Here is a 20,402-nt window from a genome sequence, read left to right as displayed (position 1 = left end):
CACGCTCTAACCGAGAGCTCCCTTGGATGTTAATATCTCAGGAGTCGGCGGGCGAGGCGGACACTCGAAGCCTGGCAGAGTCGGCCAGGGCGTCACATGATTCTCCAATCACATGATCCCTGGAAATGGGGGGGTTGGGGTGAAAGAGGAAGGGAGGGAGGAGAGTGAAATGAGTAGGAAAGAAGCACAGGATTCCAGGTTGGCCCCGCCTTTATGTCGACGAGTAGCCAATGGGAGCGTGACAGTCCAGATACCTGGCCAATGGAAACTGAGGTGGGCGGGCCATCGCGCCGAGGGGCCCTACTTGGTGAGCTGCCGGACAGCTGCTGCCCAGAGCTGACCGCGACGCAGGTAAGAGGGGTGGCCTCGGAGCGCTCCCGCTTGCTCCTTCCCAGGGGCCCGGCCAAGGGGACGTGGAGACTTGAGGGTCCTCAGGAGTTTCAGAGAGGAGACACGAAAAGACTCCCTTAGAGAAACTCCCATGCACTGGAGGGAGTTTTATGGGGAGGGGGAGTAAACAGTAATTGCAGTGACTCCCATTAGAAGGGGCCCTCTCCTTCTCCAGCAACCCCGGAAGCTGCAGCCCCTTCCCCTAAAGCAGGGACCACTCTGTTCTTGAGCTGACTCCGCCCCCGTTGGCAGGTGCTGGTGGTGGTTTGGTAGGGGGTGTCTGCTGTGGCTGGGAGCAGACGAGGCGCCAGCCGGTGGTCCCCGACCTCAAAGGGCTGGGAGTAGGGCTTGAGACCGTGGCCTCCTCAAAGGCCGTAGGGACTTGGGAGTGGTGATTGAACCCCTGGGTTGCATCTGGCTTTTCTTTACTTCCTCTCGTGGCGGGTGGGAAAAGCTAACTTCCGCCTCTCCCCGTCACTTTTCCCCGGCTCTCCGCAGCTGGGTTGGTTCACCTTTTGAGAAGCTCTCTCCTGGCACTTGGAGTTGGGGGCTGCCACCTAGTGGAAGATGACGGAGCTTAGGGGCCTGAAGAGGCTCCTGATCTCCCTCTCTGCTGGCGGTGTGCGGTGGTGGTGGCACCGTGGGAACCCTACTGAGAGGAGTCGGGTCCCCTCCCCCCTCCCTTGTCCTGAGTGTGCGTGCGCGTGCATGCATGTGTGTTCGGTCGGCGCATGCATAACCTCAGGATGCCCAGGAAGGGAAATGTGCATAAATGAATCACTAGGGTGCTGAGTGGTCCACGGTGTGTGCAGACAGGCCCTCCCTCCAGCCTGAGTCAGGCCAGCAGGACAAGTCTGAGGAGGCTTGAGGCTGGACTCCCAAGAAGCAGGTGGGGCCAGGTGTAGATGCCTTGCAGGGAGCTGCGGGCATTGGAGAAGAGCGTGAAAGGGCCACAGGCCAGGACTGGGCTTCTTCAGCCTTACCCGGCCAGGAGATGGCCTCGTGGAGGTGGTCTTTGAGCTGAGAGGGGCCACCGAGGAAAGCCAGGTGAGGGAGAGAGGATTGTGCAAACCCCTGCCGCTCGTAGTGTGCAGTGTATACACACACAGAGACTCACGGGCAACCAAGGCCCAGAGACAGGGAGCGACTGTGGCGGCTGTCACAGACTAGGGGCCGCGTGTGGTAAGTATCCAGGTAGCCCCTACACTCTCTGTTCCTGTCCTGCCTGGTCCACCAGCCCAGGAAGTGCTTTTGTCCCACTTCTCAGTTTGGACCCCAGGCCTCTACCCTCCTGGGGTCTGGGGTCCTTTCCCAGGTACTGTCCACGGTGCCGCTTGTGAAATGAACTTAGGTCGAATAATATACTCTGGAGCCACCAAAGCCTGTGGTGTGACCTGGGCAGGTTATTTAACACCTCTACACCCCAGCATCCTCCTTTGAAAAGTAAAGGTAGGGAGGTCCTGTTGTGGCTCAGCGGGTTACAAACCCGACTAGTATCCATGAGGGTGCAGGTTCAATCCCTGGTCTCTCTCAGTGGGTTAAGGATATGGTGTCGCCGTGAGCTGTGTCGCAGCTTGGAGCCTAAGTTGCTGTGGCTGTGGTGTAGGCTGGCAGCTGCAGCTCCAATTCAGCCCCTAGCCTGGGAACATCCATATGCCACAGGTGTGGCCCTAAAAAGCAAAAAAAAGAAAAAAAATAATAAAGATAATAATGACTCCTTTAGATGGTAAAGAAATACCATAGCATGTTGTAACTGGCTCCTAAGAGGCTCGAGAGACATGACTGATTTTACCTCTCTAGGCAGAGTCGCATCTTCCAGGCCTGCCCCACAAGGCTGGCCGAGCTTGGGGGAAGAGTTGTTTAGGAAGTGAGAGGCTGCGCTCCTTCAGAAACCGGGGCTTGGTTCCTTTTTCTGATTCAGATCGGCACCGGGTGGGCAGCCCTGGGCTGTCTCCACCTGCAGCCGGGTTTCGGCTCCAGGGTGGGGAGAGGCAGGGGAAGGGAGGGTGGTATGTCTGCACATTCTGAAATGGCCTGGTGGTACTAGGGGGCCCTTACAACACCGGGGTCCCAAAGGTTGACCCAGCCTGTGTGTCCCCTTCTTTGGGTGTGGAGGGGACAGTCAGTGGGCAGGTGGTAGCTGGCCTCTGGGGAAGGTAGCCCAGGCTCCATGGGCACCATACTTCCTTTTTCACAACTTTCTCAACCCTGTGGTTTCCCATATCGTCACACGCCCCCACTTCTCGGCCACCAGAACTTAGCAGGGTGCAGGTGTGAGCACAGCATCAGACAAGGTGGCATCTAGAGGGGCCGGCTCGGGAAGCGGAACTCCGACTTTTCTTCGAGTGGAAACTCCCTCCTTGTCCTCCAGCCCCGTTCTCCCACGGCGACTGAGGTCTTCCCCACCCCTGGGAGGTGGCCATGTCCCCACAGATCAGACCCGCAGAATCCACGGGTCTTCCTGACTCTCACATGCCCACATCTCTGCACACTTAGCCACGGAGGCTCAGGTGTCAAGCCACATGCTGGGGACACAGATTCACACATGTGCTCAGGCCAGCATTTATGCTCACGGGTGTACACGCGTAGGAAGCTGAATCTCAGGCCCCACACCTTTCTTCCCGCCTGGATGGGGTATAGCTGGGGGGACTCGGGGAGTCTTGGGGCCGGAGCCTGGGGCTGGGGGAGTGACTGGCTCCAGCGTGAAGGGCTGTCTGAGCTTAAGCTAGTTGCCAAAAGCCTCTTGCTATTTTGCAGGTGGACCATGTGGACCCTGGTGAGCTGGGTGGCCTTGGTGACAGGGCTGGTGGCTGGAACACAGTGCCCGGATGGTCAGCTCTGCCCCGTGGCCTGCTGCCTGGACCCGGGAGGAGCCAGCTACAGCTGCTGCAATCCCGTTCCGGTGAGTGCCCTTTGGCTCAGGCAAGAGCTGGTGGCCTGGGAATTCCCAAAGAGTCACCTTGGATTGGCCAGAGGAGGGAGCCAGGCTCGGCTCCTTTGGTTTATCCGCTCTTCTCGCCTTCCAGGACAAGTGGCCCAAGGCACTGAGCCAGCATCTGGGCGTACCCTGCAAGACTAAAGCCCAGTGCCCTCCTGGCCACTCCTGCATCCTCACCACCAATGAGACCTCCAACTGCTGCCCGTTCCCAGAGGTGAGGGTGCCAGTGGGTCAGTGGTGGGGCTCAGGTCTCTCCCTCCCCCAGGGAAAAGGGCCTCGCCAATGAAGGCATCTCTGTGTCCCTCAGGCCGTGTCATGCAGGGATGGCCTCCACTGCTGCCCGCAGGGCTTCCACTGCAGTGCTGATGGGTGGTCCTGCCTCCGAAGACCAGGTGCGGCCAAGGTGGGGGCGGAGGGCAGGCAGATGGGCACCACGTAGAGCCTGGAGCACTCAGGAGCCCAGCCAGCTGGGGTGACCTTGATTCCTGCCTTCATGTCCTCATTCATGTAGCATCTGTACTAAGCAGCCCCCCTGCTCTGGACGGAGGGGCAGCACTGGGGCGAGGAGGGGTCAGGAGAGCCTGGGGGCTCCTCTGAGCCCTAGTGCCCGCCCCCCAATGCTCCCCCATCCCCCGCCTCCCCAGTCCTGTAGCTGGGCCTGCAGGCCCAGGTGCCAGCAGCAACTGGACTGATGGGCGGAATCCTGTGTCATCCCGTCTACAGATACCAAGCCCTCGGATGACATCCTGTGCCCCAACAGCCAGTTCCATTGCCCCAACTCCTCCACGTGCTGCACTATGCTTGACGGCTCCTGGGGCTGCTGCCCCTTGCCCCAGGTACAGGTTCGGGAAGATGCGGGGAGGGAGGAGGGCAGCGGGGGCAGAGGAAGGGCTGGAGGGAGCAGAGGTGGAGTCAGGGCCATCTCTTCTCAGGCTTCCTGCTGTGGAGACAAGGTGCACTGCTGCCCCCACGGCACCTCCTGTGACCTGGCCCATTCCCGCTGCCTCACAGTGACCAACACCCACCCCATGGCAAAGATCCCTTCACAAGAGACTATAAAGACAGGTGAGGAGGTGGGAGAGGTCTCATCTGGCTCCTGGCCGGGGACAAGCTCCCCTTCACCCTGGCGGCCCCTCACGCTTTTCTTCTCTTTCAGCCGTCCAGTGCCCAGATGCAGAGTCCCAGTGCCACAATAATTCCACCTGCTGCAAGCTGTCCAGTGGAAAGTATGGCTGCTGCCCGTTGCCCAATGTGAGTGAGGGGCTGTAGCCAGTTGGACTGTGTGCCTTCAGCCACCTGGCCTGGACTACACCTACCTGGCAGGGACTCCAGGTGGTGGGGTGGGCTGGCTGGCTGGTTGCTGGGAGCCTGGCTGCTCAGGACTCATGTCACCCCCTAGTGGGGGATGGGGGCAGTGCCAGCTGTCTGGCCGCTGCTCCCTGGGCTCCAGGGACACTGGCAGTCCCCAAGACTCACCCCCGCCCTCACCCAGGCCACCTGCTGCTCCGATCACATACACTGCTGCCCCCACGGCTTTGTGTGTGACCCGGTCAAGAAGAAGTGCTTCTCCAAGGAGAATGAAGCCATAGACTTCTTCACCAAGTTGCCAGCGCACTCAGGTACCCGGGCCAGGCCACGGACCCCATTCCACCCGCCCCCTGAGGAGTGACGGGATACGCAGATGGGGGACTGATGGCCACGCGGAGGGGCTAGAGGAGGGACAGCCCCCTTCTGTCCACACTGGGCCTTAGGATCACTGCCAGGGGTGGCCCTCGTGGTCCTCTACATCCAGTTCCGGCTGTGGAGCTGGCAAAGGAGGGACACCCCCGCAGGTGCCCAGTGCCACCGCTGACCTGTCCTTGTGCGCCTCACAGTGCAGGAGGTGAAGTGTGACACAGAGGTGAGCTGCCCGGACGACTACACCTGCTGCCGCCTGCAGTCCGGAAAATGGGGCTGCTGCCCTTTTGTCCAGGTACCTCGGAGGGGCAAGTGGGCTGGGCTGACCAGAGGGTGGCAGCCACCTAGGTCCCCATGCCCACCGTCCCCTCTCCTTCCACCCTAGGCTGTCTGCTGTAACGACCACGTACACTGCTGCCCGACCGGATATCAGTGTAACATAGAGAAGGGCACCTGTGACCTGGAGACCCAGTGGGTGCCCTGGAAGGAGAAGATCCCGGCCAGCCTCAGCCGGCCGGACCTCCTAGCCATGGAGAGAGATGTCCCCTGTGATAACGTCTCCAGCTGTCCCTCCTCCAGTACCTGCTGTCCAGTCACGCCTGGAGAGTGGGGCTGCTGTCCTGCCCCAGAGGTGCCTGGGGAGGGGGAGAACCAGGGGGTGGCGGAACAGCATCTTGGCTGGGCACACGGCCAGGCTCCTGTTGCCTTGTCTCCTGCCCTCTGCCTGGCCCACAGGTGGCCCCCGCTGACTCAGAGTCATTCCCGGCGGGAAGAGCTGGGAGCAGGAGAGGCGCGGAGGGGGTGGTAGGGGCTCAGTGTTCTGTCCCCAGGAGCTTCCTAAACCACCCTTCTCTGCCACGTCCCCAGGCTGTCTGCTGCTCGGACCACCAGTACTGCTGCCCCAAGGGCCACACGTGTGTCGGCAAGGGACACTGTAAGAGGAAGAAGGACATGGTGACCGGACTGAACAAGATGCCCACCCGCCGGGCTTCCGCGTCCCAGCCCGGAAACACCACGGGCTGTGACCAGCACACCAGTTGCCCGGTGGGGCAGACCTGCTGCCCGAGCCTGAGCAAGGGCTGGGCCTGCTGCCAGCTGCCCCACGTGAGTGCCCAGCGGGTGGCCAGCTCCCCAACAGGGAGCCAAATTGCCAGGGAGCCAACTTGCGGGGCCGGGGGGGGGGGGGCAGGGGAGTGTAACACCGCTCCTCCCCCAGGCCGTGTGCTGTGAGGACCGCCAGCACTGCTGCCCGGCTGGCTACACCTGCAACGTGAAGGCCCGAACATGTGAGAAGGAGGAGGACTCTGCCCTCCCTGCCACCCACCTGGCCCGTGTGGGCGACGTGGCGTGTGGGGAACGGCGCTTCTGCCACAACAACTATACCTGCTGCCGAGACAGTCTTGGAGGCTGGGCCTGCTGTCCCTACCGCCAGGTCGGTGCTGCCACCCCACCCCCACCCCCACCCCCAGGGCTGGGTGTGGGCCGTGGGCCCAGTCGTGCCATGTCCAACTTTTACTCCTCTCTTCTGACCATCCAGGGCATCTGTTGTGCAGACGGGCGTCACTGCTGCCCGGCAGGCTTCCGCTGTGGGGCCAGGGGCACCAAGTGCTTGCACAAGGAGGCCCTGCGCTGGGACGCTCCTCTGAGGGACCCGGCTCCAAGACAGCTGCTGTGAGGAGGGCCCGAAGACACTCCGCAGCCCTCGGGACCCTGCTCGGAGGGTGCCCACTGCTCAGGCCTCCCCAGCACCTCTCCCTCACTGAATTCTCCAGAACCCCCCTTCTGAGTTCCCCCCATCACCCTAGGAGGTGGGGCCTCAATTTAAGGTCCTCCCTATTGGAAGGGGGGGCTGTGGCGAAGGCCACAGTTCAAGCTGCCATCCCCTCCCCCCGATTTTAGTGGACCCCGTGGCCAGGTGCTCTTCCCTATCCACGGGGGGTGGTGTGTGTGCGTGTGTGTGTGTGTGTGTGCGCTGCAATAAAGTTTGTACACTTTCTTAACAGTGTCTGATTTGGCCACCCTGCCTGCCCTCCCCAGGGGACCTCTGAATTGGGGTCCCCATCCAGTGTCCACATTCCCCTCGCCCCAAAGAAAGACACACAGAAGTTAATCTCACCAGTTTTATATTTGCTGTTGCCCACAGCGAACCCATCCCATTATCCCCTAGTTCCCAGAGCCGCCCCAGCCTCCAGTCCTGGGACCTCTTAGCCCAGGGGTGGGTTTGTCAGCCAGCAGCACCCCTTCCCCTCCCAGGGGACCGCTAGAATGCCCCCTCCCTTCCCAGCCCTCACATTGGCCGCTGAGGCCCGGTTGCCCCTCCTGCTTTCCCACGATAGAGCTTTCTATGTACAGCCACATTTATACAGGCACTGCTTCCCCCCACCCAGCCCGCCTCCCCAGCACCTCCCAAAGGGCATCTGGACTCCCCCCCCCACCTCCCTCTCGGAGGCAGACCTGGGGTCCCTCCCAAGACATGAACCAGCACATACCACCGGACAGCTCCGCAGCCCCCCGCCCCACCCCGGGCGTCTTTCCAGGCCGGGGCTGGGGGACTAAGGGCGAGGACCCCTGCACAGCCCCGGGGCGCGCACCCTGGGGGCGGGCCCAGGTGGAGCGGGCGGGGCCCGGCCCGGAGGCGGCGCCAGGCCGGGCTCGGGGGCTACTTGACGTTGAACACCATGAGCGGCCGCTCCTCCCGCCGCTGCCAGGGGCTCTTCTTGTCGCCCGCTTCGTCGCCCACCTCCGCCCCCAGCTCGTCCTCCGGGCTGGTGAGCGAGTCGCGCCGCAACTCGCTGGCGCTGCTGCGGGAACTGTCCCCGCGGCTGCGGCCCCGCCCCCGGGGTACCGTAGCCGCCCGGCCCTCGGGCGCCGCCACCTCGTCCAGCAGCGGTGTCAGCGAGTTGTCCTCCGGGGAGCAGAGGCCCGTGCGGCTCTCGCTGCTGCTCGGCTCCGTGTCCTCGCTGAGAGCCAGGCGCGGGGGCGCGGGCGGCGGCGGGGGGGGCGGGGGCGGCGGGGCGGCGGCCGCGGCGCGCTCCCGCTCCTCCCGCAGGGGCCGGCGGCGCGCCGGCCGTGCCTCGTGCACATCGACGCCCGAGTCCAGACTGGCATCCGTGCTTCGGCCGCCGCCGCCCGCCTGCAGGTCGATGTAAGAGTGGCGCACTTGCGAGTTGGAGCGCCCGTCGAGCGACACGAACCAGGCGCGCGGGTGAGGCTTCACGCCCAGTTCGAGCAGCTTCTTCTCGGTCAGCGCCTGCAGCTCCCCGTTGAGCTGCGCCATGGTCGACTCGTTGAACAGCACCGGGATGGTGACCGAGCCGCTGACTGGTGCCGAGCGCCCACCCCCCCAGCCCTCGCCGCCGCCACCCCCGCCGCCCTCGCCCCCCGCGCTCGGGTGGCCCGGCATCAGCGGGCGCTGGGGGTCTGGCTGGGGAAAAGGGCGCGCCGGGCCGGGGGCCGCGCCCTCGGGCGGGGCCGGCTCGTCGCCCGCACCTGTTGCGCCCGCCTCGCCGCCGAGGCGCACGTAGTGCGCGGGAATCACCAGGGTGGGCATGACGTTGCGATAGACGCTGTCCTTAAGGTGGTCGATGGAGCCGCAGAAGATGAGCTGGCCAGCCTGGCTGAGCGAGGGCGGCCGCGCCAGCTGGTCCACCGACTGCGACAGCAGGAAGTCGGGGGTCTTGCTCTCGGCCGCCCCCTTGTGGCCCAGGTAGTGCTCGAAGGGCGGCGGCGGCGAGGGCGGCTCCTGCAGGAAGGTCGCCGTCCCCGGGGGCCCCCGCCGGTACTCCTCCAGGCCTGGCTCCAGCCCTCCAGGACCCTCGACGGAACGGGCGCCCTTGAGCCCGGCGCCCTCGCCCCCGCGGGCACCTGCGGGCTCGGCGGCCGGACGGCTGGCGGAGCGCGGCTTGGCGCGGAAGAAGTCGTCCCTGGAGGCGGCCAAGTCGCGGGAACTGGAGAAGGCCGAGTGGAGGGGGCCTGGAGGCGGAGCCTCGGGATCCCCCGACGCGGCGGGCTCCAGGGGGCCCCCACAGATGAGATGGAGCTGAGACATCGAGGTGGCCTGGTCTCGTTTGTTTCCGTCAGAGGGACCGGAGAGCTGCAGCTTTCGGTGCTGTTGCCTCGGCTTCAGGCAGCGCCTTCTGGAGAAGAGGGGGCAGACCGACCCCATCAGGAGAGGATGGAGGTTGGAGCAGCTCCCTAACCACTGTAGTTGCAAGATGAGGGATGGAGATAATTGGAGCAGTTGGGGGACAATGCCTGGGACTCAGGAGAGGGGTTGGGGAGCCCAGATGGGTCCTGGGAGAGGGAAAGAGCTTGAGTGTCTGTGGGAGGTCCAGCCAGCCGCTGTGCCCATTTGGGTCATCCTTGGCACATAGCAGGTGCAGTGAGAGCCTGGGAGGACCACTTAAGCCAGCCTGGGGCATGTATGGCCTGTGGTCCCCTAGAAGTGAGGGCTTGGGAGTTCCTGCTCTGGCACAATGGGATTGGCAGCCTCTTGGGAGTGCTGGGCTGCAGGTTCAATCCCCAACCTGGCACAGTGTGTTAAGGATCCGGCGTTGCCACAGGTGTGGGTTAGGTAGCAACTGCTGATTAGATCTGATCCCTGGCCCCAGAACTCCATATGCCTCCAAGTCGCCAAAAAAAAAAAAAAAAAAAAAAAAAGAAGAAGAAGAAGAAGAGCGGGCTGGGTGGCGGGAGCAGCTGCAGGTCATCTTTGAGGGGCCTGCAGCTCCTGCCTCCTCTCCTCCCACTTCTCTGAAGTTGCCAGTCTTTCAGTCTTTGTTTTACAGCCATACCTGCGGCACAGGGAAGTTCCTCAGCTGTTGGTTGAATCCCAGCTGTAGCCTCCAGCCTATGCCACAGCCAGTGGCAACACCGGATTTGAGCCGTATCTTCAACCTACACTGCAGCTCATGGCAATGCCCGATCTGAAACCCACTGAATGAGGCCAAGGATGGAACCCGCATCCACAGAGAGACAATTTTGGGTCCTTAACCCAATGAGCCATAACGGGAACTCCTAGTCTTTTGGTCGCTGCAAGTGCATATGCAGTGCTTTCCTATCAGCGCCTTGAGGATCAAAGTTGTGTTTTATGCATCTTTGGGGCTGGAGGGCCCAGCATGAGACCAGGCCTCAGTCAGTGCCTGTGATGAGAACAGCCTGGGAGACTGGGAGGCAGCTGGAGGGGGTGGGGGGTACTCACCTGCAGTAGTAGATGAGCAGACACAGCAGAATGAGTACCAGTAGGGCCAGGGCTGCCAGGATGGTGAGCAGGAAGATGGTGTGGTAGGTGCCGATGTCCTGGATGCCAGACGTGATGGTGACCAGCCCTGTGCCAGGCAGGGGCTTAGCACTGCCAGGTGTGGATGTCCTCTTGCCCTTCAGAAAGCATCCATGCCCCCAGCCTCCCCTCCTACCTCCGCCTCCCGGCCCTGCTGTCCCCCCACTCTCACCAGATGTGGGGGAGGCCATGGCAGCCGCCCAGTACCCCAGCTGGGGGGAGATGAAGGTCCAGTAGAGCTGCCGGCCTTCCTTCCGGATCACGCCAGTGCCATTGCGCACCCACAGCCCTGCAGGGGGCGGGGGGGCAAGGTCAGTGTCCTCCAACTTCGGTCCCTCTTTCTTTCCCCAGATTCCAGCACCTGCCCGCCCCGCCCAGATACTCACCACTCTTGGGGTCGAACCTCCAGGCCGGGATGCTGGTGCCCACAGCAAGGGCACGAGGCTCTGAGGGCACAGGCAGGGACAGGTGAATGGGGCCCGAGAGGGGCACCTCTGTCCCATTACCTGCCAGCAGGTGCACGCTCACAGCAGCCACAGGCATCAGCTCCAGCCAGGAGCCATTGCCTGGGGGGAGAGGACACAAGGGCTGAGGTGGTTTTTTTGATTTGGTTGTTTCTTTGTGTCTTTTTAGGGCCGCACCCACAGCATATGGAAGTTCCCAGACTAGGGGTCGAATCAGAACTGCAGCTGCTCGCCTACGCCAGAGCCACAGCAACGCCAGATCCAAGATACATCTGTGACATCAATACTGGATCCTTAACTCACTGGGCTGGGTCAGGATTGAACCCACATTTTCATGGATACTAGTCGGGTTTGTTACTGCTGAGCCACAGCGGGAACTCCAGGCTGAGGGTTTAAATCCTGGTGGGGAAACACCCCTTCCATGGCTGGCATCCAGCATACCTGAGCTGGAGGCGTCTGTGCCCAGGAACGCAGGGAAAGCCCGCATTTCCTGCTGGGTGCTGGCAGGTGTGAGCGAGGCCCAGAGCTGGCTGTAGGTAGAGCTGACAGGCAAGCGGGCAGCCCGGCGCTGGAACTGCACCCAGGGCTGGGAGCGGGCACCTGGATGGAGAGAGGGGCTGCAGTGACCTGGCCAGGATCAAGGTTCCCCAGGGACCAGAGCAGAAAGCAAGTATCTACGGAGAAGAAGAGCCAGTGGGTCAGGCCTCTTGGGAAGGCCAGGGAAGGTGGTGGCCTAGGGAGGCAACTGGGCAGTCTTGGAATGTTCACCTAGAAGGGTCCTGAACTCCAAATCTCCTAGTCCTTGGCTGTGTGGCCCTGAGCAAGTTACTTGCTCTCTCTGAAACACTGTTTCCATGTTCACTTATAAAATGACAAGGTTTAGGTCCTCAAACAGTTATTGTTGCCTGGTGTGTGGCAGGTCCTGTGTTAGGTGCTGGGATACAAAGATGAATAAGACGCAATTCACAATTCCCTGCTTTCAACTTCACAGTCTAGTGCAGCACTGTTCACTGCAGGACCCGTTAGGACTTTCTGATATGGATGGAAAGGTTCTAGGTCTGTGCTGCCTGTTAAAGTTCCCGCTCGAACACACTTGGCTATTAAACACTTGACATGCAGCTAGTATGACTAGAGAACTGCAGTGGTTTTTTTTTTTTTTTTTTTTTTTGTCTTTTTATGGCCACACCCACAGCACATGGAGGTTCCCAGGCTAGGGATCTAATCAGAGCTGAAGCCATCGGCCTGCACCAGAGCCACAGCAACGCAGGATCCGAGCCTTATCTGTGACCTACACTACAGCTCAGGGCAACACCAGATCCTTAACCCACTGAATGAGGCCAGGGATCAAACCTGCGTCCTCATGGATCCTGGTCAGGTTCATTAACTATTGAGCCACAACTGGAGTTCCTGCATTTACTTTTAATTCTAAAAAGTTTAGGATTTCCCGTTGTGGTGCAGTGGAAACAAATCCGACTAGGAACCATGAGGTTTCAGGTCCGATCCCTGGCCTCGATCAGTGGGTTAAGGATCCGGCATTGCTGTGAGCTGTGGTGTAGTCGAAGACGTGGCTCGGATCTGGGGTTGCTGTGGCTCTGGTGTAGGCTGGCAGCTGTAGCTCTGATTAGACCCCTAGCCTGGGAACCTCCATGTGCTGTGGGTGTGGCCATAAAAAGACAATAATAATAATAAAAATAATAAAATAAATAAAATGTTTAGTGGGAGTTCCCATCGTGGTGCAGTGGAAACAAATCTGACTAGGAACCATGAGGTTGCAGGTTCAATCCCTGGTCTCGCTCAGTGGGTTAAAGATCTGGTGTTGTCGTGAGCTGTGGTGTAGGTCGAAGACGTGGCTCGGATCCCGTGTTGCTGTGGCTGTGGTGTAGGCCGGCAGCTGTAGCTCCGGTTTGACCCCTAGCCTGGGAACCTCCCTATACCATGGGTACAGCTCTAAAAAGAAAAAATAAATAAGTAAACAAACAAATTAATTTAAAAATTTATTTATTTATTTGTCTTTTTAGGGCCGCATCCGCAGCATAGGGAGGTTCCTAAGCTAGGGGTCAAACCGGAGCTGTAGCTGCCAGCCTACACCACAGCCACAGCAATGCGGGATCCGAGCCACGTCTGCAACCTGCACCACAGCTCACGGCAACGCTGGATCATTAACCCACTGAGCAAGGGCAGGGACCGAACCCGCAACCTCATGGTTCCTAGTCAGATTCGTTAACCACTGCACCACGACGGGAACTCCAATTTATTCAGGTTTAAATAGTTACATCTGGCTAGTGGCTACTGCATTTGACAGCTTAGGTTTATGTGTGTATGTGTGTGTGTGTCTGCTCTCTTGGAGGAGAGGGGACCTGTAAACAATATTCCAGTGTAATATAGTCATAGCCGACACTTATTAAGCTTTCAGATATGCTGGGCACTGTTCTAAGCAGGGTACCCATACTAACCCCTGTAATTCACACGACAGCCTCCGAGGTAGATGCCCATTTTATAGATGCAGAAATGGAGTCAGGAGAAGTTCAGTAACTTGCCCAAGGTCCCAAGCCTGGAGCCCAACGATTGAAGCCCCGGCAGTCTGGTGTCAGGGCCCATCCTCCCCCCCCCCATATTCCATCCTGCCTCGCCACTAAAATACTCAGGTGCAACGAGAGTTTGGTCCGCCCCGCTCGGGAGCACCCTGTGGAGCCTTACAGGATGAGTAAGACTCAGGAAAGACGGTGGAGAGGGACTTCCAGCACTGACAGGAGCAAGACCCAGGGGCTCGGAGGCAGCTTGCTGGTGGGGGACTGCAGGTGACTGGAGTGGGAGGCAGGCCAGATCCTGGAGGGTGCTGCCAGCTTTGTGAAAGAGTCGAGGCTTTCCACAGAAAGCAGCGGGAGCCGTGGGAGGGCTTTAAACTAGGGGGTAACAAAGGGTTCATGTGGCATTTCAGAAACCTCCAAAGCCATTTTAGAAGCTTCTGGATCAGAGAAAGGAGGATGAGCAAACAAGAATAGTAATTCGGGAACAAAGGCTCAAGCTAAGAATATAAATTAGGGAGAGGAGGTTCCCCTCCAAAACCCACCGTGGCTCCCTAGTACCAGCCAGGTAGAGCCTACCCTCTACCCAGCTTCACCAGCCAGTCTGCACCACCCCTCAGAGCCAGGCAGGAGTGTCCCCTGCACCTCACAGTGCCCCCGTGCCCTGGCATCTTGATCCTTCCCTGGTGAAGGTGACTTTGTTCTCCCTTCAGCTCCAGATCCCGCAGCTCCCGCTGCCAAGTCCTCTGGCCCCGCTATACTCCCCAGGGTGGCCTCAGTGTTGGGGGCAGCTGCCCTCCATTCCACTGCCCTGCCGGCTCTGTGATTGTTTCAGGGTTGGCAACGATCTGTTTGTCTATCGTCCTAGTCGTCGGTGAACTCCACGAGGCAGGAAAATGGTCTTCTTTTCCTCACCGTTATCCCCCAGCACCACCCCTCTCCCCCCGCAATACCTGGCACAGCGCAGGTGCTGCAGGAAGTATTGCTGGGTGAGACTGAAAGCCCAGGGGATAGACAAGGGCCATAGCAGTGCTGCTCCTGGCCTCGCACTTGACAGGTATTCTATGGCTGTGGAATGACCCCAGCTTCTCACATAGCCAGGCGCCCAGTAGGTGCATAAGAAGTACGTGTAGATCCACTGCACATAAGGTGGCAGGAGGTGGGAATTCTAATGGTAGGAATAGAGGGAGAATAGAAACCACGAGAAGCCCCAATAACAAGAAATATTTATTGACCACCTTCTGTGCTGTTTTTTGCACGCTATTTAATCCTGACCTCGATTTGACAAGGTAGATACTATCAATAGCCACATCTTACGGATGAACAAGCTAAGGCTCAGAGAGGTTAAGTGACTTCCCCAAGGGCATCAGCTAACCTGTGGCGGGGTGGAGTTCTCTATATCCAAGTCAGGGAGAAGGAAGAGGAGCTGGTGTGGGCAGAAGTGGGGTGGGCACAGAGAGGGGGGAGGCTTACCAGGAGAGCCCAAGAGGATGTGCACCAGGTCCTCATAGAGGATGAGGGTGGCCGGCCGCTCGGGGAGCAGGTAGAGGCTGACTGATGCATACACTGTGGGAGGGGTGGCCTGTCAGCTCCAGAGAAAGCCTCCCCTCCCCCAGGCTGGGCGCTCCCACCGTCTGAATCCCAGTGACTTCATCCTCCCTCAGCCCCCTCCGGGTACCCCAGCCCATGCAGCAGCTGCTGGAAAGCCTAGCCCCTCCACCCCCGAGGACTATTCTGGGAAGGGGCTGATGGGGTCAGCTGCTGCCCCCCCCCTCCAGCTGCCCCTGCACTCACAGGGCAGCTTGTCAACACGCCAGGGCACAGAGTTGGTGAGGAAGCCAGGGCGGGCAGCAGTGACCAGCACCCAGGTGCCCAAGCGGTAGCTGAGGGGCAGTGTGGCCACGCCCTCTGAGTCCGTGGTGCCAGCGGCCAGCAGCATCCGGTTCCCAAACACATCCACTGAGGCCCGGGCCAAGGGCACCAGTTCCCCACTCACATACACCTGCACCTTGATCAGGATCTCTGTGGGCAAGATGGGTGAGGACGGTGAGGAGGAGGCAGGGGGAAAGAGAGAATGAGGGGAGCCTCGGGGTCAGAGGAGGGGAGTGGGGTTTGGGAGGGGCTTTGGGCCCCGGGCTAGACAAGGAATGATAGGAGCCAGCATTTACAGGGCCCTCATTTTAACCTCACCTCAGCTGGTAAGGTAGATAGATGGTACTATTAGCACATTTCATCAAGTATAACTCATGCACTTTTGGACATTTTAATGCTTCTGAACACTGGCTATGCCTATGATTGATGATGTCATAATTATAACCAGCAGCATTTTGTTCCGTTTTTGCTGGCACATGAAATAAATAATGGTGTATCTTACAGTCAATGATGAATCAGGCTCAAAAATATGCTCTTAGCCCATTTTACAGATAAAGAAAGTGAGGCTCAAAGAGTTTAGATACTTGCACCACAGCTAAGTGGGTGGTCTGGGATCCAAACCTGGGAGTCTGTCTCTAGACCCAAATTGTTTTGGGTTTTTTTGGCCACACCTGCAGCATGTGGAAGTTCCTGGGCCAAGGATTGAACTTGTGCCACAGCAGCGACCCAAACCACTACAATGACAATGCTGGATCCTCAACCCGCTGCATCCAAAAGAATTCCATCTAGACCCAAATCCTTTATTTATTTATTTTTTTCCTTTTTAAGGCCACATCAGCAGCATAAGGAAGTTTCCAGGCTAGGGGGTCTAAGTGGAGCTTCAGCTGCTGGCCTACACCACAAGCACCACAACACTGGATCTGAGCCATATCTGCGACCTATGCTTCGGCTTGCAGCAATGCTGGATCCTTAGCCCACTGAATGAGGCCAGGAATCGGGCCTGCATCCTCATGGATACTAGTTGGGTTAGTAACCCACTGAGCCACCACGGGAACTCCTAGACCCAGATTCTTAAGCACTGGACCCTCCCTATCGGGCTGGTGTCAGGGAGAGAAGAGGGAAGGAGGGCTGAGAAAAGACAAATGACTGGAAAGCCAGGGATCTGCAAGTGGAGATGAGAGTGGTCAGGATTCAGCTACTTGGAAGGGAAGAGGGTCGGTTGGGCCAGTTTGGGTTCTCAAGAAAAAAAAATGAGAAGCGGACACTATGGGTTTGAGCATTCCCATCATTCATCCTCTTCCCAGAATCCTTTGCACATGCCCATTTCCCTTCAGATTTAGGGACTCGCCCCAACCTCTAAGCCGAACAAATATCTCCCGCCCCCTCCCCCTCACATGGACCGCCAGCCCCCTCCCAGTTGGTCAGCTACAGTCAGTCACCATAGCAACGCCCTCATTCCTCCCAGGAGATGGGCAGGGAGCAGGGGCCCTGGCAAGGGGAAGGAGATCTGGGGGGGCCGACAAGGGCCCAAGGGAAACTAGTGTGGAGGGAGCTGGGAAGGGGAGTCCGAGGCTTGCTTTCCAGGCACCTCCGTCCCTGGCTCCAGGATGGTCCAGCCAAGATGGGCCTGCAGGTTGTCCTGAGCTCAGATGGGGTGACAGGAGAGGGATCAGGCCTTGAGTTGTTCCCATGGATTCCACAGGCAGCCTCTCTGCCACAGCACCATCTACCCCTGCCCACTCAGTGAGGCCCCCTCAAGAACATGCCTCACCCCTACCTTGCTGCTCATCATGGGAGTAGGCGTCACTCCTGAAAAGGTACACAGGCCTCCGTGCGAGGCCCAGGAGGAAGGTGGGGGATGGGCTGGGTGCTGAACACAGACCTAGGAGGGTCCAGATTCAGAAGGAAGAGCCCAGAGCTGGGGGCAGCAGAGCACGAGGAGGTCAGGGGGCCTCACGGGTGGAGCCTGACACTCAACAGCGACAGGTGTCTTATCTCAGGCTTTCAGCCAACCCCAGGGCCAGCGCCACGCCTGATCTTGGCATCCCATCCAGCTGTTCTCCCGAGCCCACCTCCTTCTCGCCTCCAGGCCAGAGCCCAGTTTGGTCAGTGGGTGCACACACCGGACCCTTTCCTGATCTCCCGGAAGGGGCACTCTCTCCGCCCTCCCCTCCCCTCCCCTCCCCTCCCCTCCCCTCCTCCACCACCATCCAGCAAGAATTCTGAGAAGCTAGAGGGGCTGGCCGACTCCCCACCCCAGGCAGGAGCAGCTGGATGGAACAGCTGGGAAGATAGGACCTAGGAGTCTGGAATATGGTCCTTTGAAGGAAGCCTTGGGTTCAAGGGCCAGAGCCTCAGAAAAGGGAGGGAGTCCAGGGAACACAGTACAAGGATGGACAGATAAGGCCTGAAGAGGCCTTGGTACCAAGCTGGGGAGGGGGTGGGCAGGTGCCTAGCAGAGTCCCTTCTGCCTTCCCTGCAACCCAGGCCCCCAGCCAGCGGCCTGGGAGAACCCCCCTCTAGTGGCTCTATTCCAGCCAATTCCCTGGGCTCCCTCCCCTGGGGTGCAGGACTGGAGGGAGAAGCTTCCTGGAAAAAAAAACAAAACAAAATCCAGGGCCTCTTCCTACCCATCAAAGCCTCCTCTACAGCAAAGAGCAGAGAAGACCCGAGGCCAGGGAGATCCTTCCCCATTCCTCAAAGCCTGACATTCCAGACAGCATCCGCCTGTCCAGGCTTCAGCCCTGCCTCAGTCCAGGAGGAAATCCGACCCCCTCCCTTCATCCGGACCCCACTTCCCTCAACCAGACTGCCTTCCCCCCTGCTTTTCCTGCCAGCTCCTTGCTGGGGAGGTGAAAAGTGGAGAGCACCATTTCAGGCAGAGATGGGGCCCCGAGGCAGGAGTGGAGCGAACAGTAGCTGGGGTGACTGGGGCCAGGGCCCGGGAGGCGGTGCAGGGCTGGAGCGGCTGGAGGCCCCCCCGAGGGCCCCCCCCCCCGGACCTAGGCTAAGGGTAGGGAGTCCTGGTCGAGCTCTCCCGCCCTCTCCCGCTGCAGGAGACCCCGCCCCCACCTCACACACCCACCTGGGCCCGCGAGGCGCTGGGAGGGTCTCCTCCACCGCGATGGAGAGGTGAGACGAGAAGGGGCTGACCTGGGGGAGGGCTGGGGACAGGAGTGGCTGGAGGTCTGCTGGACCAGGACCCAGGCACCTGCCTTCCCAGCCGGCACTGCCCACAGCCAGTCAGCCAGCTCAGCATGGCTCCGCCACCCCAGCCCTGCCATGCGCCTTGAGCTGGGAACCACAACGTACCCCTTTTTCCAGACCCCCTCCTCATCTGCAGCCCCTCCTCCATCATGGGCTGATCAGCGTTTCTTTGGTGCACTTCAGATTTTAAATCTGGGGGGCCACCTGGGCGCTGTCAGGCTCCAGGGCAAAGAACCCCATTTGAGCAGTCAACCCGCCTACCACCTCACCCCTCCCTCCTCCCCCTTCAAACCCAGCTCTAGGCGCCCAGCCCCCGTCCCGGCCCAGGGTGGCAACCGCTGCCTGCGCCCCACGCAGTCGGGGTCGGGAGCGAGAAACCCGCAGGGGGCTGCGGAGCGGGCGCCCGCCCCAGCCCGCCCCTGGGCGGGTGTCTTCGATAGACAATGGCTCAGGCAGCAGCGCCTCGCGGACCAAGAGAGAGAAAAACAAGGCGGGAGGGGGCGGCGGCGCGGAGCCCGAGGACCCCGGCCCTCCCCATTGTGTCTCCCCGAGACCCCCGCCCGACGGTCTCCTTCTCCCTCCCTCCTCTCCCCCAGAAGCGCCGACCCCAGGTCGCCTAGCTTCCCCCACCCAAATTCAGGGAATAGAATACCCCCAATTCATGAGCGCGGCGAAGAGGGGGCTGGCGGGAGGGGGCCTAATCGGGGCGGGGGGGGCGCAGGCCCGCGATCGCTGCCCCTCCCGGCCGAGACTCACCCTGTGGGCTGGGGGGCTCCGGCGGCGACTTGCCGGGAGCCCGGGAGGCGCCGCCGAGCAGCAGCCCCAGCAGCGGCAGCAGCCGCGCGAGGACGCTGGGGCCACTCGGCGGCGGCATCGCGGGGCTCGGCCCGGCCCTAGCGGCCCATGGCTCCCGCCCGGCCCCGCTCGGCCGGCCCCGCTCAGCCCCAGCTCTGCGCCGCTCCGCGCCGCTCGGGCTCCCGCTCTGGCTGCGGCGGCCGCTGGGCGCGATTGTCTCCGCCCGGAGCCGCCGCCAGCGCCCCCTGCAGGCGGCGCCCCGCCCCGCGGGCCTCCGGGCACCGCCCCCTCACCGCCCCGCTCCGCCCGCCACCCGCTGGCACTGTCAGTCCGCAGCCCACCCCACAGACCCCACTAGGCGCCTAGACCCCCAGGTGCAAGGGAGTGTATCGAATAGGGTCCAATGACCGAGATTCTCGGAGTTTCAGAGCCCTGGAAATTTGGTGCAAAAATTGGGCAGGGAGAATGGCTATTGCTTACAACATAAAGAGTTGGTCATGAGTGTTTCCAAAAAGTGTGAGAACTGCCCAGTTTTCTGCGCAATGCTGGGAAGGTAGGGCTCAGCCCCCTTAGGAATCACCCCGTTCTCGTCTAGCTTCTCCCTCTTCGTGAGCCATAGGCAAGTGATTTAGCCTTCTGATCCACAGCCTTTAAAATGGGAGTTGTAATAAGCTCTACCTCGAGAGGTTATTGTAACGATTAAATGAGATAATGAAGTAAAGGGTTTAGCACGTGCTTGAATGTTTAGCAGGGGCACAGTAAATGGTACTATTGTTGGGCCAGGGCGAAGGGGGAGCTCACCACCTCGCAAGTAATAAGATTCATGGCTGAGGAGTTCCCGTCGTTGCGCAGTGGTTAGCGAATCCGACTAGGAACCATGAGGTTGCGGGTTCGATCCCTGCCCTTGCTCAGTGGGTTAACGATCCAGCGTTGCCGTGAGCTGTGGTGTAGGTTGCAGACGCGGCTCAGATCCCGCGTTGCTGTGGCTCTGGCGTAGGCCGGTGGCTACAGCTCCGATTAGACCCCTAGCCTGGGAACCTCCATATACCGCTGGAGCGGCCCAAGAAATAGTAAAAAGACAAAAAAAAAAAAAAAAAAAAAAAAAGAAAAGAAAAGAAAGATTCATGGCTGAGCAAACACGATGCTTAGGAAATTCTAGATATGGAAGCAGCCGTTCTCTCCCACTGAGAATCACAGGTTGGTCTCTCTAGTTCTAGTTAATGAATGCCAAACGGAGTCTTTTCCTAATTCCTTAG

The 20,402-nt window shown here is 60.1% G+C and overlaps 2 protein-coding genes across 4 annotated transcripts; one reads left to right on the top strand and one right to left on the bottom strand.

Annotated features, from left to right (window-relative positions):
• Positions 1 to 334: 334 nt before the first annotated feature.
• Positions 335 to 7,001, top strand: GRN (granulin precursor; the record flags this gene model as incomplete). The annotated part of the gene is given in 13 exon segments (NM_001044578.1): positions 335 to 351; positions 3,148 to 3,292; positions 3,417 to 3,542; positions 3,636 to 3,720; positions 4,052 to 4,164; positions 4,261 to 4,393; positions 4,485 to 4,579; positions 4,821 to 4,947; positions 5,203 to 5,300; positions 5,391 to 5,636; positions 5,873 to 6,109; positions 6,222 to 6,437; positions 6,543 to 7,001. Coding segments are annotated over 12 exon segments (1,752 nt in total). The 3' UTR covers positions 6,681 to 7,001.
• A 516-nt stretch (positions 7,002 to 7,517) lies between these two features.
• FAM171A2 (family with sequence similarity 171 member A2) lies at positions 7,518 to 19,361 on the bottom strand. Of its 3 annotated transcripts, none has more exons than XM_021066867.2 (8): positions 19,108 to 19,361; positions 15,067 to 15,294; positions 14,746 to 14,838; positions 11,189 to 11,347; positions 10,670 to 10,849; positions 10,456 to 10,572; positions 10,206 to 10,332; positions 7,518 to 9,141 (listed from the first exon to the last, which is right to left on the bottom strand). In XM_021066867.2, exons 1-8 carry the CDS (start codon positions 19,223 to 19,225, stop codon positions 7,665 to 7,667), a joined length of 2,499 nt encoding a protein of 832 aa, XP_020922526.2. In that variant the 5' UTR covers positions 19,226 to 19,361; the 3' UTR covers positions 7,518 to 7,664. The 3 variants fall into 3 exon arrangements, with proteins under 3 accessions (XP_020922526.2, XP_020922525.2, XP_020922524.2); XM_021066866.2 differs by lacking the exon at positions 19,108 to 19,361 and adding an exon at positions 18,230 to 18,563 and having other exon boundaries at positions 7,518 to 9,138; XM_021066865.2 differs by lacking the exon at positions 19,108 to 19,361 and adding an exon at positions 18,230 to 18,561.
• Between the last annotated feature and the right edge of the window lie 1,041 nt (positions 19,362 to 20,402).

This window comes from Sus scrofa, chromosome 12 (genome assembly GCF_054392235.1).
Source record: "Sus scrofa isolate SSC_HxYL_T2T_F1_AM1 chromosome 12, Sscrofa_HxYL_maternal_Yorkshire_Landrace_v2.0, whole genome shotgun sequence".
In the NCBI taxonomy this organism is placed as follows: domain Eukaryota; kingdom Metazoa; phylum Chordata; class Mammalia; order Artiodactyla; family Suidae; genus Sus; species Sus scrofa.
This window is presented reverse-complemented; position numbering and strand designations above follow the sequence as displayed.

Bases quoted from the DNA above. Each gene is read 5' to 3' on its own strand.
- FAM171A2 (XM_021066865.2), bottom strand. From the start codon at position 18,428: ATGGCAGGGCTGGGGTGGCGGAGCCATGCTGAGCTGGCTGACTGGCTG. The intron at 15,295-18,229 runs GTGGGTGTGTGA...TCTTGCCCACAG, and splicing joins CCAGCGCCTCGCGGGCCCAG to AGATCCTGATCAAGGTGCAG. The intron at 14,839-15,066 runs GTGAGTGCAGGG...CCCCTCCCACAG, and splicing joins GCGTGTTGACAAGCTGCCCT to TGTATGCATCAGTCAGCCTC.